The sequence below is a fragment of the Mytilus edulis genome, chromosome 2, assembly GCF_963676685.1.
Source record: "Mytilus edulis chromosome 2, xbMytEdul2.2, whole genome shotgun sequence".
NCBI classification, from domain to species: Eukaryota; Metazoa; Mollusca; class Bivalvia; order Mytilida; family Mytilidae; genus Mytilus; species Mytilus edulis.
This window is the reverse complement of record NC_092345.1, coordinates 99,299,353-99,314,837: the sequence shown is the minus strand read 5'-3', so window position 1 is coordinate 99,314,837 and position 15,485 is coordinate 99,299,353. Positions and strand designations below refer to the sequence as shown.

The window sequence follows — 15,485 nt, the reverse complement described above, 5'->3', positions numbered from 1 at the left end:
CAGCTTTCTCAGCATTGGTAGCGGGAATAATCAATAGTAAAAATGATACTTTTATTAAACTTCTGGAACCTCTGATACATCGACATGCATGTGCAATATTCTAACAACATAAGATTATATACGGGGCGGAGCTACTAAAATAACATTCTTGTATTTTTGTAAGGACCAACGGGATTATTTTAAATTCTACAATGTAAATAAATGCAAGGATGACAGCTGTCGGCGCTGCTTCTTACCTCTAAACTACGACCTTTACTAATAAGATAACCAGCGAGACATACAGCTAAATAAAGGCAACAGCAGTATACTGATGTTCGAAATAAATAATCGATTGAGAAAAAAAAACAAATCCGGGTTATAAACTAAAACTGAGGGAAACGCATCAAATATAAGAGTACTACGACACAATATATACTCCTCCTCTAGTAAATTAAGTTGATCACATGGACCAAAACCAGTAAGGAAATATATGTGTTAGTGTCATTCAATCATTATTAAATCTATAAAATATAATGACGATTCGCTTATTTAAAGAGAATAAACGAAAGAATTAATATATGCAATAAATGATGGAAGGGATATTGTACACAAAAGACATTTTACTACAACTGTGTTAACATTATTCTACCGAAATTATTCCATGCAATTTGATGTCTATAATATTTTCGATTCGTGTCAGCTTGTTTTGTTTTACTGTGCCACTTCTAGTTCTGAATGTTACTACGCAGTAATATGATATATCTTATGCATCGTGTACATTGATTTGTCAAAGGTTTCACAACAAGCGATTCATTTCACAAGATTTACATTACCAGACTTACTTGACCTTGTAAGTAAAATGAATCGGAATTGGTGATCAATTATATAAAGTATTTGTAGAGGAAACTTCTTTTTTCAATACATCTATATCACTTCCTTGCATTATCATAACAATAACATATTCAGTTGTGTTATGAATATAGATATGCATACGAGTTCAAATTGTCAAATCGGAAATCTATATGACATTATACCATTGTTGACATTGAATACAGATAAGAAGAAAGCTTCTGTTATAAAAAAAAAGTTATGTCAATATATAAAACCAAATGTTAGTAGGTTATTAATATTAATAATACATTTGCAAAAGTAACCAAGATTCATATATATTTGTAAAGAAAACAATCAGTGCTTACAGTGTTTTGATGCATCCTTGTTGAAGCTGGATTATCGAGCCGGTCGTTGTATATCAATAAATCCCAGAGAATGGTCACAATGCAGGTCATTATGAAGGAAAGGAACAGACATGTATGTAGTCTTATCCTATGTTGGGATCTAAGTTGCCTGTGAAGTCATAAAATCTGATGAAATCTTTGTGGCAAAGTTTAAACCTTCGAATTTTCTATACAAGTTAAATAATATTCTGTTCAAAATTGGATATTGAACCATGATCTAATCTTTAAAGCAAAGCACACAATTTTCAATTGTCTTCATTAGCCAGTATGAGTACATCTATTTTGACATAAAAAAAAGAAGATAAAAGTGACAATAATCACGGATTTTTATTCCATAATTTAATAAGATATAACTAGTTCAAAGCCTTACTTCAACCCCTAAATCAACCATGGTAACCTATTTCATTTACCATTAGTTATTGCGGTTTGATTACAAAAAAGTGTTTTGCTGAACGATCCGAATCGTCTTACAGAGACACATAACCATTACTTCTTTTCACGGTTCAAGTATGAACTTATCACGGTATAGGTATCAACGTATAGTTTCTATGAGAAATGTTTAGCAGCTCGTATACGATATAACCGTAATTAACGTTTATAATTGCTGGTATGTTCAGGAATTGTGTTGTGTATTAGCCTTTTTTTTTGCATATTGAAATTGATCTCAAATACCAAACTAAGTTATTAATAAAATTTCTCATTTTGGCCTATTAGCATAAATTTTATCGATGTCTTTTTGATTCATTTCTTTTTAATTTCGTTTGACGATGATTTATCAGATTAAGATATGTGCATGTTGTTTAGATGTACTTAAACCAGGATTTCGATCATTGAAATTAGTTATAGATCTTTTTGTACTCAAAAACTGTATTTAAAAACAAAATTACATTTACGGAAATAAATGTCATATCGACTTGTAATTGAGGAATAACAAGAAAAACAATTTCTAATCTTTCTCAAAGATCATTTACTATCATCAGTTTGAAACCACCCTATCATTGTTCCGAAGAAATCGTTCATGATAACATTTAGCAATACAGGGCACCAACATAGACGTTTTTAAATTATTATGAGAAGATGAGAAATGTTGTCATGAATGGAAGAAAAGTTAGGTATATGACTATGGCAGAGCAACCAAGTAATATTTAAACATTCAAGGTCGCCATACTGCCTATTTCTTACATAATATTCTAAATACTTTTATCAGTAAGTATTTACGGATCATGGATATCCAAAATTACTCTTAATGTTTCATGAATGATCAAATGCATCATTTTACCGCAAAAGGGATTGTGATGTTCATTCAGTATTTCCTACAACATAAAGCTATTTGAAACACATAGAATTTCCCGGGGATGTTTCCATATTATCGTGAAAAGATTAATTGGCGGTTTCTGTTAAATGAGAGAATGTGACATATACCAATGTATCCTGAATTATGGATTGATTTAAAAAAATGTTACACTTCTAGTTCTTCATGATTATGAAAAATTCATACGATTCTTCTTTTCACCTAATTGGTATTGGTGACGTTTTCCGTGTTGCTTAATAAATGAGAATTGATTTTGAAGGTTCGAAAAAACATCTGCCAATTTGGGTTTGAAAAATAATATTTAAAAACATATTTCTAAATTCTCGTGTGGCCTTGGCTTCGATATATGAGACATGCTTTTCCATGCGAAAATTAATTTAGCTGTGAACAACAATTTAACATTTCACAATACAAAACAATAAGTGGCTAATGTTAATAACACTTGTCATTCATTTGTCATAGTTAATGCAGACATACAGTATATTCTATTAGGTTTACATATGAATGGGTGACCGTTACAGAGGGAAAGTATTTGGAAGTAACTTACTAGTTAATTCCTTCGGAACAAACTTATAAATTGGCAGTTAATTTTATGATTTACCATTCTGTTCAGTTCTCCTTTTGTCAAATAGCTGATCAAGTATTCAAAAATGTGTACAACTTTGGATTTCAAATGAATATGTTTGTACGTTTAAGATGAAGGTAAATCTTGTGAACCGCTTCAGACACACCGAACTGTTGTTCATTTTATTATACCAATATAACGTCAATATCGAATCAGAATACCAGGAACTGAAGATGTCAGCACGGAATTCATTATGTTAATATTTACATCCATAGATATCGCAACTAATTGTCAGCTGTTGTCTTTTTTCTTTTTTTTTAACTATAAAAATATTTTTAGACGCCTGAAACATGATAAATTGCGTGCAAACGTGAAAATAGAAACCCAACGATACATCATAATGACCATTAAGGTCAAGTATTACAGTGACAGTCATGAATTAATGAATAAAATTCAAAATAAATCATTGAATAACTGCCATCAACGATAAAAGTCTGAAAAGACACAAAAACAATAAAGAATATCGAATGCATTTCCAAAAAAAAAAACTTATATCCGTCTGGCACGGGTTATATAAAAAATGAATATGAACTTCAACATACTTTTATATTCTATAAAAGATTGTTTTTTGTATTCTTTGTCTCTCCTTCTAAGATCACATTATGCAAGATTATTATATGGGCTAGCACTGAGTTGTAATGTTTCATTACTAACAATTTTCTAGTTTTCGTAGATACCGATACCAACGCATCATACGTTAACGACATATTCATGTAATATTATTTGAACTGAGATTATTTGGACTATAAAATTAACAAACCTTAAAGACAAAAACACAACACAAGCAGGAACAAGTAGCACTAAACTGGCACTTGAACAGGCTATCCCGACATATACTAAACTTTTGTATATCTGTATGAAAAATATTGAAATTCAAATTAATAGCATAAAACACGACATATAAGTTAAATTACACTTAAAGTACACTTTTTAAAGTCAGTTTGTTCTGATGTAATGTATCGTCATCATAGATACCAGGATTAACATTATGTACGCCAGAAAGCGTTTAGTCTACAGAAGACTCATCGGTGACGCTAGAACCAGTTAGGCATTTCGACATGTAATGTCTCATCGACATATTTGAAAATTCAAGACTTAAAACAACATTAACAAACTAATATAACCATGTAGGATAATAAATATTGAAACCCCAGAAATATATAATACAATCAATTTAAAATTGCGTTTATTGCTGTCCTTTTCCTTAACGATTGACGTAGGATGTACTCTGATTGTAAACTATAATAGTTTTGTTTTCTTATCAATTTTTCCATTTATGTCAGAATTGTACCTTGAGATTTAAACATGGTGTGTAGTCGGTCCATTCTCTGTTAGACTTGGAATCTACCCACCAGGTTCCATTTTCTGTACAAGATTTACGTGCATATCCTGAAATGATTTAATATTGAAAAATAAATTTTAATATGAATGTACTTAGTTAGCTTTAAATGATGCTATTTAGCCCCGATGGTATCGTCAGATCATTGGTTAGTGTTTCAGTACTTGCACTAGTTATAACACTCATTTTTTTTAAATTGTCGGTTCTTTTACATCATTGGCTCACAATTACTTTGCTTTTGTGAACTCTTTGGAAATCATCTAAAATAATGAAAAGACATGCAAAAACAAACCCATCCCATATAAAAAGTAAAATAGGATTAATGAAACATTCCCATTCATTTAATGGATTAAGATTTCTTACCAGTTGAATCTTGTTTTAATGCTTACAAAAGACGTCAACTTGCTGAGGAAAAAACAGTAAACTAGAAATCATAATCCATTTTAACGAATGTTTTTATATGTTTATGCTACTCAGTCGGAAACCAGGTTGAAATAGAACAAAAGAATCGACGCTCTTTGTTAGAGAAGGCGATAAATGTTTACTGTATTGTTTACTATAGTGACAAAAATTTTAAAAGTTAATAAAAACAAACAAAATTGCAATTTTCTTCTCAATTACGAGGTGTTTTATTTTAAAAACACCATTTGCATCAGTTTTCAATTTATCTAGTACATAGTAAGCAGAACAAATAGATATCAAGTCGACGACATGGGTATCTTTCAAGTTGGATGAAGAAAATGCATAACCTCCGATTTTTATGAAAAAAATACCACGGACGGAAAACATATCAATCTATTAGTTCAGTAATTTTCGTGTCTGCCCTCCCATTATGTGACTGAAGAAAAAATTCCAAAAAATGGGTAACAATTGTATCGAAAAGAGAAAATCGAGTGCACCTTTTTATGTTAGGGCGTGTTAGATTTGAGTATTTTGTCTTGATATCGTACAAAATAAGAATATTTCAAACATCGTCTCGCTTCAGATTCTATCATTTTTATATATTAAAGCTACAGGTTGTCTTTATAACACACAAACATCACAGTACTAAAAGATGAAATATATGGGTCAAGTGAAATACCTATCTAATGAGTCACAAAAACAGAGAAGGTGTGTTCGAATAGCTATTTTTTTACTGAAAGTACTTGACGACAGTCTTTCAAGTTGGATGATGAAAATGCATATCTTCGAAAAATTCTAATTTTTTTTGTGTGTGATTACTAGGGTTTATAGTCTTCATACACTAAAAAAATCTAGTCTGCCCTTCCACGAAAAATTTAATTAGAATTTTTTTAAATGTTTATGAATGTTCGAAAATTCCACCTGACAACCGATCAGACAATAGTTTTAAGTTGAATCAATGCAGACAAGATTATTAACTGATGCTCATTAGCTAGTTGATACATTTGTCTTTTAAAATACAACTGACATATAAGGATCGTAATGGTGCAATGTGGATAAATTTATCGGTTTCCAAGAGAAATATTGGTAGCGCGTCATCCCTACAATGGCTTCCATTTCTACGATTGTGAAAATGAACTGGCGTAATGGGGAGATAATTTTGACGAGTAGACTCCTGACTGTACTAAATGATCTACGCCAGCAGGCGATTAAGAAATCTTATAAGGGCTAATGTCCTAAAACTAAGATTCAAGAGTCACAACAAATACTGATGCAACGTAATTTTAATGGACAAAATATTGTTTTTAAACTAAATGAAAGAAATAGCTAGTTTAAAACTCAATTATTCTGTTCCGCTAAAAGATAATTGCTGTGAGAAGATTCAATCAAGCGATTAATGTAATTATCGAGTATGATATAAATTTTCCTTTCATGACACTTGTTGTCTCTGGAAAGTAATCCCTGTATAATTCTGATTATGTTTTTCATATAATGTTGTCGCATATGCACGGAAATACACAATGATGAAAATATAAATCATCAAATTTAATACAAAGTTCACCTCATGATCAGCGAAAACGTCTTCTTTCGTGAGGTTTGTTCTAACGAGAAAGCTAGTTTTGAGTTAAGTTTTAGTCAATTTAATTCGTTAATTCTATTGGCCTCAGACACTTGCACATGATGCAGACTGAGGTTTAGAAAAAACAGTGATTATTATTCGCGTTTATCTGTATTCCACAATCCCTTTGGATAGACAGTGAACTGTGCATGAAATGTGCATGAGGGAATATCCTTTCACTGATTATTTTTATACTATAAATGAAATACAATTTAAGTTGGCCATTTTAAATCATTATTGGTCTAAAGAAATGTGTGACAACATTTTTGTTTGTTACACATATATTTTACATCGTGTGTGGTACGGTATATGGTAGTATAAACAGTTTTTTTGGATTTTATGCAAACATTTTCAAATGATCTGCATACAAATGGTCTCGTTTTGTATAACGTCATCAGACATGGTTGTCATTATGCGTCACAATACGAAAATGAAGCAAGAATACATGACATCGTAATTACATTTTGACCAGACTGACATCCAAGGAACAATAAGCTGAGTAAATAGAAATAATCAACAAGTAAAGTAAAGGATAAATCGGTTTAGGGTTAGAGAACTGGATTTATGACTTGAATATTGTTAATCTTCTGTTGTAGTTATTTCCCATCTACACTCTTGAATATACCGTGTTATAACCCTATATAAAGATAAAGAGTATTGACATTACTCAAGTAGTGAAAGCTGTATCCGTATATATAATTCAAGGAAGAATTATTTTGTGGTCATTTTCTTTTGATAGAAACTTTCGTTTGGGTAATCATGGAAAACTAATCAACTGACTGACGACTATTTCATCTGACCAATTTGTCCTGCCTGTCTCATTCTGCTGACAAAATATATATAAGTGGCAAGTAAACAGAAGAATGAACAATAATATCCTCTTTGGGCGTTACTATGGCGGTTAAATAGTTATTTTGGCCTTCTGTTAAAAGGTTTTGATCACGATTGTGCACGTTTTAGTGAATATTTATGGTATTATAAATCATATCCATTAAGATATATAAAAGCCATTAATATGTCATATGTGTGTTATTATTTTAATTTTGTCTATTCGGTCCTAAAATGTGCAACATCTGCTACGAATGTCGTTTTTGTTAGGAATCTTCTGAAATAAAAATAATGAAATATTATTAGTTACATAGTGTGCTAGTGACCTAATACGGTATATATGGGGTCAGTAAATTCCATATGGGGTGAGAGCGAAGCTCGAATCCCCATATGGAATTTACTGACCCCATATATACCGTATTACGTCACTAGCACACTATGTAACGAATTTATCTTACCGACTATCTTAACGCGTGAAATTAAGACTAGTGATTCTCAAAATGAGCTAGTCTTCAATACTGTTAGCACTAAGAAAATACTTCCATTGATCCTACAAAAACAGATGCCAACAATAACGACTTGTAAGGTTTAAATGTGTTTTATGAATTTATTTCAATCTTAATCATCAATTTCTTCGTCTGTTGGAACTTTTAAGATTTTTTCTCAGTACCGTTTTGTTTTTTATAAAGGGACATAACACCATTACTAACCGAAAAAAGCCCCGCCCCCTTCTTACCTAATAAGGAATATAAAGGGACGTAACTCCACTACTAACCGTGTATGAGATAAGCCCCTCCTCCATACTAACATAATATCAAATATACACGGTTTGCACGCGGACGCTTTTAACCAATCATATTCCTGGAACTGTATAGGAGGTAAGATAAATTGTAATATTAGTTACTTATGTTGAAACAGAATAATGCAGTCGATATCAACTCTTTAAAATCTAGATACAAAATGTTCATACTTCTCTGGGATACGGTTGATTCTCAAAGTTATGTTTGACAAAGATGTACAATTGTATACCAGTTAAAAACAAAGCTTGATATAGAAGTCAAATAATTGCTTTACATCAATCAATAAATCTTTGGGCAGCTACCTGTTAAGAATTTTAAGGGAAATTAACAAAACATTGTAGCAATTTATACCGCAATAAATTGATTTTTCCATCCATATATCAGTGTAAATAACGGACCTAATCTTTTATACCATATGGGAAAAATTAAATTATTTAATGCCAAAAGAGGCGCAAACCAGGGCCGACTGTGCAAGGGCTGTATAGCCAGTCAATGTCTCAGTTTGATTAAGATAATAGTTTACTAGTATGTAAACTTTAAAAACTGACAGACATCGTAGCATCATTGGTTTACTCGACATTATATACCAACACAAGGCGATAGTAAACAAAACTCAGCAAATCAAACTCTTAAAAAAACTTTGAAAATTGAAAATAAGATTAAACGAGAAATCATAACTACGCAAAGTTCAATAGTTAATGCAACTATACAATAAAAGTACACGGGGTTTTAAGAATATACGGGAAAACATTGTAGTGTTTGACATTTAATCTATGAAGTTCACTGACAAACTACTGATTTACTACATATTGAGTGTAAATCCAGTATTGACTTGAAGGTATTCTGGCTACATTTTGTCAGAGTTACTGTTGAATGATTTTATAATTCGCTCGTTCATCAATTTAAATTGACTTTTGTTGCTATACATCACTGAAGAGTGAATAATCAAAACAAGGAAATTACAAATCACAACTGATACACATGCAGTGTGATTAGATAGATCTGGAGTATAACAGCAAACGTTCTGACTATTTTGACTTATGTATTGCGTGTTGTTTTCTTGATTTAACAATGCCAACTCTCTCAATACTGTCTTGAGCTATATAATGTTCAGCTGTATGGTACTAAAGATCTGCAATTTAAAAGGAGTTTTTCATATCTAGTATAACATCATCGGGTACAATCATATATTTCTTACAATAAAAAAGCAATAAAAACATACGAACTCCCTGGTAATTTTAAAAAGTGGGAAGATCATAAAATCGGAAAAATAATTGTTATATTTCTGAATATGGTACAGACATTTTCCAAAGAAAAAAGTGGGTTAAACTTAATACCATATAGCTAGCAAATCCTCCAAAAACGACAGTTGTTTTATCTGTTATATTGACGAAACTAATAGTGTAACCCAAAACAGACGCAATTGGTTAATGTGACAATAATTTCGATCATGCAGCCAAAAAATGTGTAAATAGTTATCAAAGGTATCAGGATTATAATTTAGTACGCGCATCAATGTTATATTCTCTAGAAAAAAAACCACATTTGTAAATCAAAGTAAAAACGTCTTCCTTGCTTCGAGTAAAAAGTTAAGATACATTTAAAAAGTACATTTCCTTCTAAAAGCAATTGCCACATCCATGTCTTGATTTATTGATTCAAAAATATAATATCTAGGTAAAATACAAAGTCTGACAAAATTAAAGATGTTTGTTTATGTGACCAATGTTATTTATCCAGTCAATAATCGGTCAAAATTAAACATTCACAAAGCCAAAATCAATTTACCCCCTTTTTAAGCGAGTCATTGCATTTCAGTTATCCAAGTGAACTTGAAAATGTTTATGCTACTTCATCTCTGGATCTCTGTTTTGTTTTTGACTCGGATAACCGACTACAAACTAAGACATAATATAAACGTGACGGCTACAGCTTTCCCATTGTGTTCCATTTTATGACATTTACATATTCTTGTAAATTTGTAACACGTGGACATGTTTTAAAATGACAAAGTTTCCTTAATAATTGTGTACTTGTGACACAAACACTGCTCCGACAGGGTTATAACGACACTGTGAGGTTTTTGGTCACCACCACGAATTCGTTGACCGATACGAGGTGTCTGGGTCTCAACTCACAAGCGACATGTGGTAGTGATATCATCTCTTCAAATACTTAAGAATTACCTGATCTGTAATTTACCGACTATGTCATATTCCATTTCGTGTTTGTGACAATCTGACTTATTTGCATGACGATTAAGTGCATGCATAGCAGAAGACGACCCTGCATGTGCGTCCATTCTCGCACAGGTTTGTTTTTTAAGCAATTCCCTCAGTTTTTTTTATTTTATCTTGCGTGTCTACTTTTAAAGTTATGACAAGATTCATCGGTATACTACTGTTGCCTTTTTTAACGATGTTAAAGAGCATTGAAATATAACCAAAAGTGCTACTCATGTTTGCCAAATGTATCTTAGACTATCATCATTGGTGGTTAAAACAAGCCATAGTGTTTTTGAGTGATTTTCACGATTGAATAGCATGAGATTTTCAGGAAGTAACTATGTCAATGATATTTAATGTCATCAACGTTCCAAAATGTGTTAACTATAAACTTACTGACTTGGTTTTATTGTGATATATAATATAAGGTCAATATCAGAAAAATATAAGCTTTTTTGTATGAGGCTGAGAAACTGGGGAAGGTCGAGGTTGTACCGAGCCCTTCCACAGTTTTGTGCCGAATACAAAAATGTTTATATTTTTATGACATTGACCTAATATTGTTTTTATACTGCAACTTAAATTAATACATTGCTAGCTATTTAAATTGTAACACTAATCTAAACCTTACATTTATCCCTTAATGAACCCCTGTTTGTGGATTTATCATTGTGGTGAAGTGTTCCATGATGAAATTGACATAAATTGCACAAAATATAGCTGTGTTACTATGTTTAGAAAATAAACACAACTAGTTGCAGTATAAAATCAAATATTATAACTTCTATGAATATTAGTGCCAATACTGAACCTCTTTGAAACTTTTTTACAGAAAATGTTAGACATTTTAGTCATCTCTCAGATTACATTAAAAATGAAAATAACTATTTTTGAGTCACATGCGTTCGAAGCGCCTTTCTTTGTGTTGACAGGAACCTTAGAAAATATATTTGAGATAAGATTTGGAGGTACTTCTAATAAATAAATTGTCATGAAACTACTGAAACGTTCATTGTCGTTATATATCTCAGCATTTTAACTTAATATTGTATTGGGGTTTTGTTTCTCTTGATTCGGAGCTACTGTAGAAACCTATTTGAACAGAACAATGATTAACAAAAACATGTACAGTCTCGAACCTTTTTTTATTTATGTTTTATTTTACTGAATTGATGCCATTAAGATTAATTTCAAACATGACCAAATAATCTATTTCTCTGGTGTTATTCTGCATTGACATTTCCTATATTAATTTGATTTACATCAACCAAATAGATGTGTCGATCTGATTGACACTAGCCTATCAAACAGTTTATATAAAACACTTGATGTTTTAGCTTCTTAAGGTTAGACTGGTCAGTCTGACGTAAAGACAGGCTATATAAGTTATCTGACAAGGCAGTCAAACATGGAGACATGCTACTCAGTAAAGTGTTAACTTGTTTACTCTCTACGGGTTACATTGACGGGTCAAATGCGAATATAAATAATGAAGTTTTCCATACTCAACTGTAATTTTTAATCATAACTGAGGCATTGACATTTTATTTTGTCAGCAATTTGACTAATTTTAAAATATAAACAACGAGCATTTTAACAATTAAAACAGCATTTTATCAAAGTTTTTTTTTAATTCCGTCGTTAAGCACTTTTTGATTTAATCAAATCAATAGAAACACATTTATTTTGAGTTGAACCAAGGCAATTTCTATATGACTTTTTATCCACGCGTCTTTTTTGTTTGTAGGGGGAAAATAACAATTAAGTTGTAATATATAATCTTTGAGAAATCTAGGAATTAATCCCTTCAACACAGCAATATAAATAACTGTCAAAATATTTATTTGTTATTGGTATTGTTCAGACAACAATTACCTTCTTATTTTCCAAGTTTCGTCAGATATCTTTGATAGTATAGACAAATAATACAATAAATATTGCTAACAAAATAAAAGTTATTAAAAATAGAAATACACTAAAGGTTGCAACTATATCATTTGAAGCTTAGTATTCTTCAAATGATTCAAAGTAACTAAACTACATTTTTAAAATTCTTTATCGTACAACTGGGATGCATCTCAACAATAATAATGTTATGTTGTTCATACCAATATGATCAACCTTGATTTTAAAAAGATTACAAAAGTCATAAAAATTTATATAAGATTACGTTGCCGTCTAAACACATCGCAAGGTACAATCGAGGTTAAAAGCTGAATATTAAAACGTTTTGTTGCTTTACAAGAAAGAATACAGAAACAGAGCAAGTTTTCGTGAAGCTTTAACTGTAATTCTTATCAGACTTACAAAGTTCAGAATTTATTTTTTTATGATCAGGATGTATCGTTTGTTTATTTCAGAACCACTGAGGCACTGCTGGATGGGTAGTACTTTTAGAATTTGTAGTCCATCTTCTGCGGTACCGACCTTGTAATAGATATAACTCATAAGATGAGAGTTATAAACGTGAGACACCAATTCTGTTTTGCAGAACATAAGTTTTGAAATTAATCGGCGATCTTCTTCGATTTCATTTCAACAATACAATATAATCACGAATTTGAAGAAAAACAATAGCATCGATATCCATGTTCCGGCGGTATATAGCCGTATAATAAAGGACCAAAGATCTATTTGTATTATTAAGGATAAATTTCACTCTTTGTTTCGTGGATGAGCAAAAAAAAAAGCAAGTGTGTGACCAACACTTTTAAAAGGTAAATATTCTCTCGTTTGGCAAAGACTGTTGTATTGATATGACTGCCAATTGGGTTATATGTCTAGTAATTACGTAGATGAAGCTGTATATGTGATGTCTGAATTACCTAGTTCAGGAATATAAAAAGGACCGATTAAGATAAAACATATAAGGATCAGAAGTGAATCTTAACGTGGATACGGAATCAGTGTTTTGCATGAGGGAGATGTCGACTCAATTTAACGATGATTTCCAACATTATATAAATGAATGTAGTTGAAAACATTCACACATTATAATTTGTAATATTTTTCTCAGGTTTTACACGAAAAAAATTAATCTGAAACAGCACATAAAGCATTAAGAAACATTTAGCAAACTCAAGTCTTCTGTGATTTCAGTTATTAGCACAGGATATTCGTCGAAGCAATTTAAAGGACATTTGGATCTGATAAAACTTATTGTTGACAGCTCTTTTCTACTGCCATTGCTTAGAAATAGGACTAAACTTGACAAAATTCAAAGATTGGCTACGGACATGTGTTATAGACTCCATTCTCAGCGTGTATGGAAATTACAAGGAAAATAATAACTGTATACATGTAGTCAAATATATGTATAGACAATACATTCAGTGAAATAAGGAAAGATATGAAATGGGTGTCCAGCTTTCCATTGTATAAAGCATACTATATTTTTAGATTTTAGTTGTGTACAGTAAATCTTATAAATAAATATTGATAGGGCCTAGATATTTACCTTTTAATTGCGTAAATTATTTTATCAGTCCTTAAATATTTTAGATTTTATCCGTGTACAGTGAATCTAAATTTTTAAAGTTATTTGGGGAAAATAAGTTTTAATTAACTCCTGTCTGGATAATATCCGTTGAGGAGGTGTTCCATAATTGGAAGGATATAAATATAGAAGAAGAGGAAGAAGCTTAAAGTAATCGAAATCTGCATAATTTTGTATCCTTGTGTAGATAAATAAATAAGCAGACACATTTCTGTTTTCCCAGGTTCACAATTATCTGTTTCCTAGATTTATTAATTAAAATGTCAAAACCTCTATATTTATTTCAATAACAGGTTCTGTAACTAAACAGAAATCAAATCTGTATCCAAGAAACAAGTAATTTAAGACATTTGTCCGCGGCTACCTTTATACAGCAAAAATAGTAATCATTAAATTTGGAAAAAGAAAAATATATCTGATAGTCCCAACGCTAACTTGGAAAAGTGTTAATTTCTGCCATCATACACTTGTATGATCTATTGTCTATCATTTCTCGTCCTAAAAGCGTTAAAATAAACGTTCCTAAATACATCATTATTCATTCAAATGATGAATATTGTTACAACAGGAAAGAGGTCAAACTATTAGTTAAAAATGTACTGTCTGGTGTTATAAATGTATTTTTATTACGCTATAAATCCTAGCGTGGTTTCTATGAACTTTTCCATGATAAAAGGCAAAAATAATCATATCTTATTTATATACAATTACGTCAGCTTTTATCAGATTTAGAAAGAGTACAGATATTGCAATGTGAGTTGACATCTATTACATTGAATTGTTAATAGTACTCGGAGAAGTTAGATTCAGCAGATACCACTTCGTTTATAGGGAGACTTATTTGCACTTTGAACGGCGTCAATGGAGAACTAAATTCTTTTCTTTAGTTAGATGATAGCAAAGTTTGTAAATCAGATAGTAAAATTATTCCAATATCCAAAACAATTATGATGATCTTTTGAATTTTTGACATAATTCACAATCACAGTCTTACTAGTCTAAGTATTTTAGAAGAGACATGTATTGTCGAAATGCGCATCTGGTGCAAGAAAATTGATACCGTTAATTTTATTAGAGACAACAAATCGACCAGCCAAAATTAACAGATTGCATTTTTATGAATACTGGACATGCATTCTATATCTTCATTTTACGCATTGCAGTTTGGTTTTATAAAAACAATGACAATTCCTGTCATACTCTCCTGAATTAACATTAATAATGTCTATTTAGAAGCAAAAATAAAATAGGTCTTTAACTGACAAATGGTGTATCATGAATAGGTATCAATCTTCTTTCGTGATTGATGATAACTTATATATATTCGTGAATATGAATCATGACATATTTATAGTGTCTAAGCGTCATAATACAAGAAAATGATATTTGAAAGCCCAAATTTAGCTTTATCAAACAGTCTTTCCTAAAAGACGTTCACTGCGGCGGAAAAAAACATGAAACCTAAACCTGCAAGTAAATAAAATTGCACCTGTGTAAAATGACTGAGCGCGCGGAATCTCACCATTTGTGTGAAATTTATCTTAAGTAATTACAAACTCCTTATCGTTATCCTTGATTTGCCTTTGGTCGTTTTTTTGCAATGGAATTGTCATTTAATTGTTATCT

General features: G+C 31.1%; 1 protein-coding gene across 1 annotated transcript in view; it reads right to left on the bottom strand.

Moving 5' to 3' along the window:
- Window positions 1–15,485, bottom strand: part of LOC139513625 (calcitonin gene-related peptide type 1 receptor-like) — a 40,229-nt gene that overhangs the window by 13,633 nt on the left and 11,111 nt on the right. The window contains exons 2-4 of the mRNA XM_071302285.1: window positions 4,443–4,540; window positions 3,912–4,003; window positions 1,176–1,323 (exon numbers count right to left, since the gene is read on the bottom strand). Of these exons, the coding sequence (XP_071158386.1) occupies window positions 1,176–1,323; window positions 3,912–4,003; window positions 4,443–4,540 (338 nt within the window). The remainder of the gene's footprint in view (window positions 1–1,175; window positions 1,324–3,911; window positions 4,004–4,442; window positions 4,541–15,485) is intronic.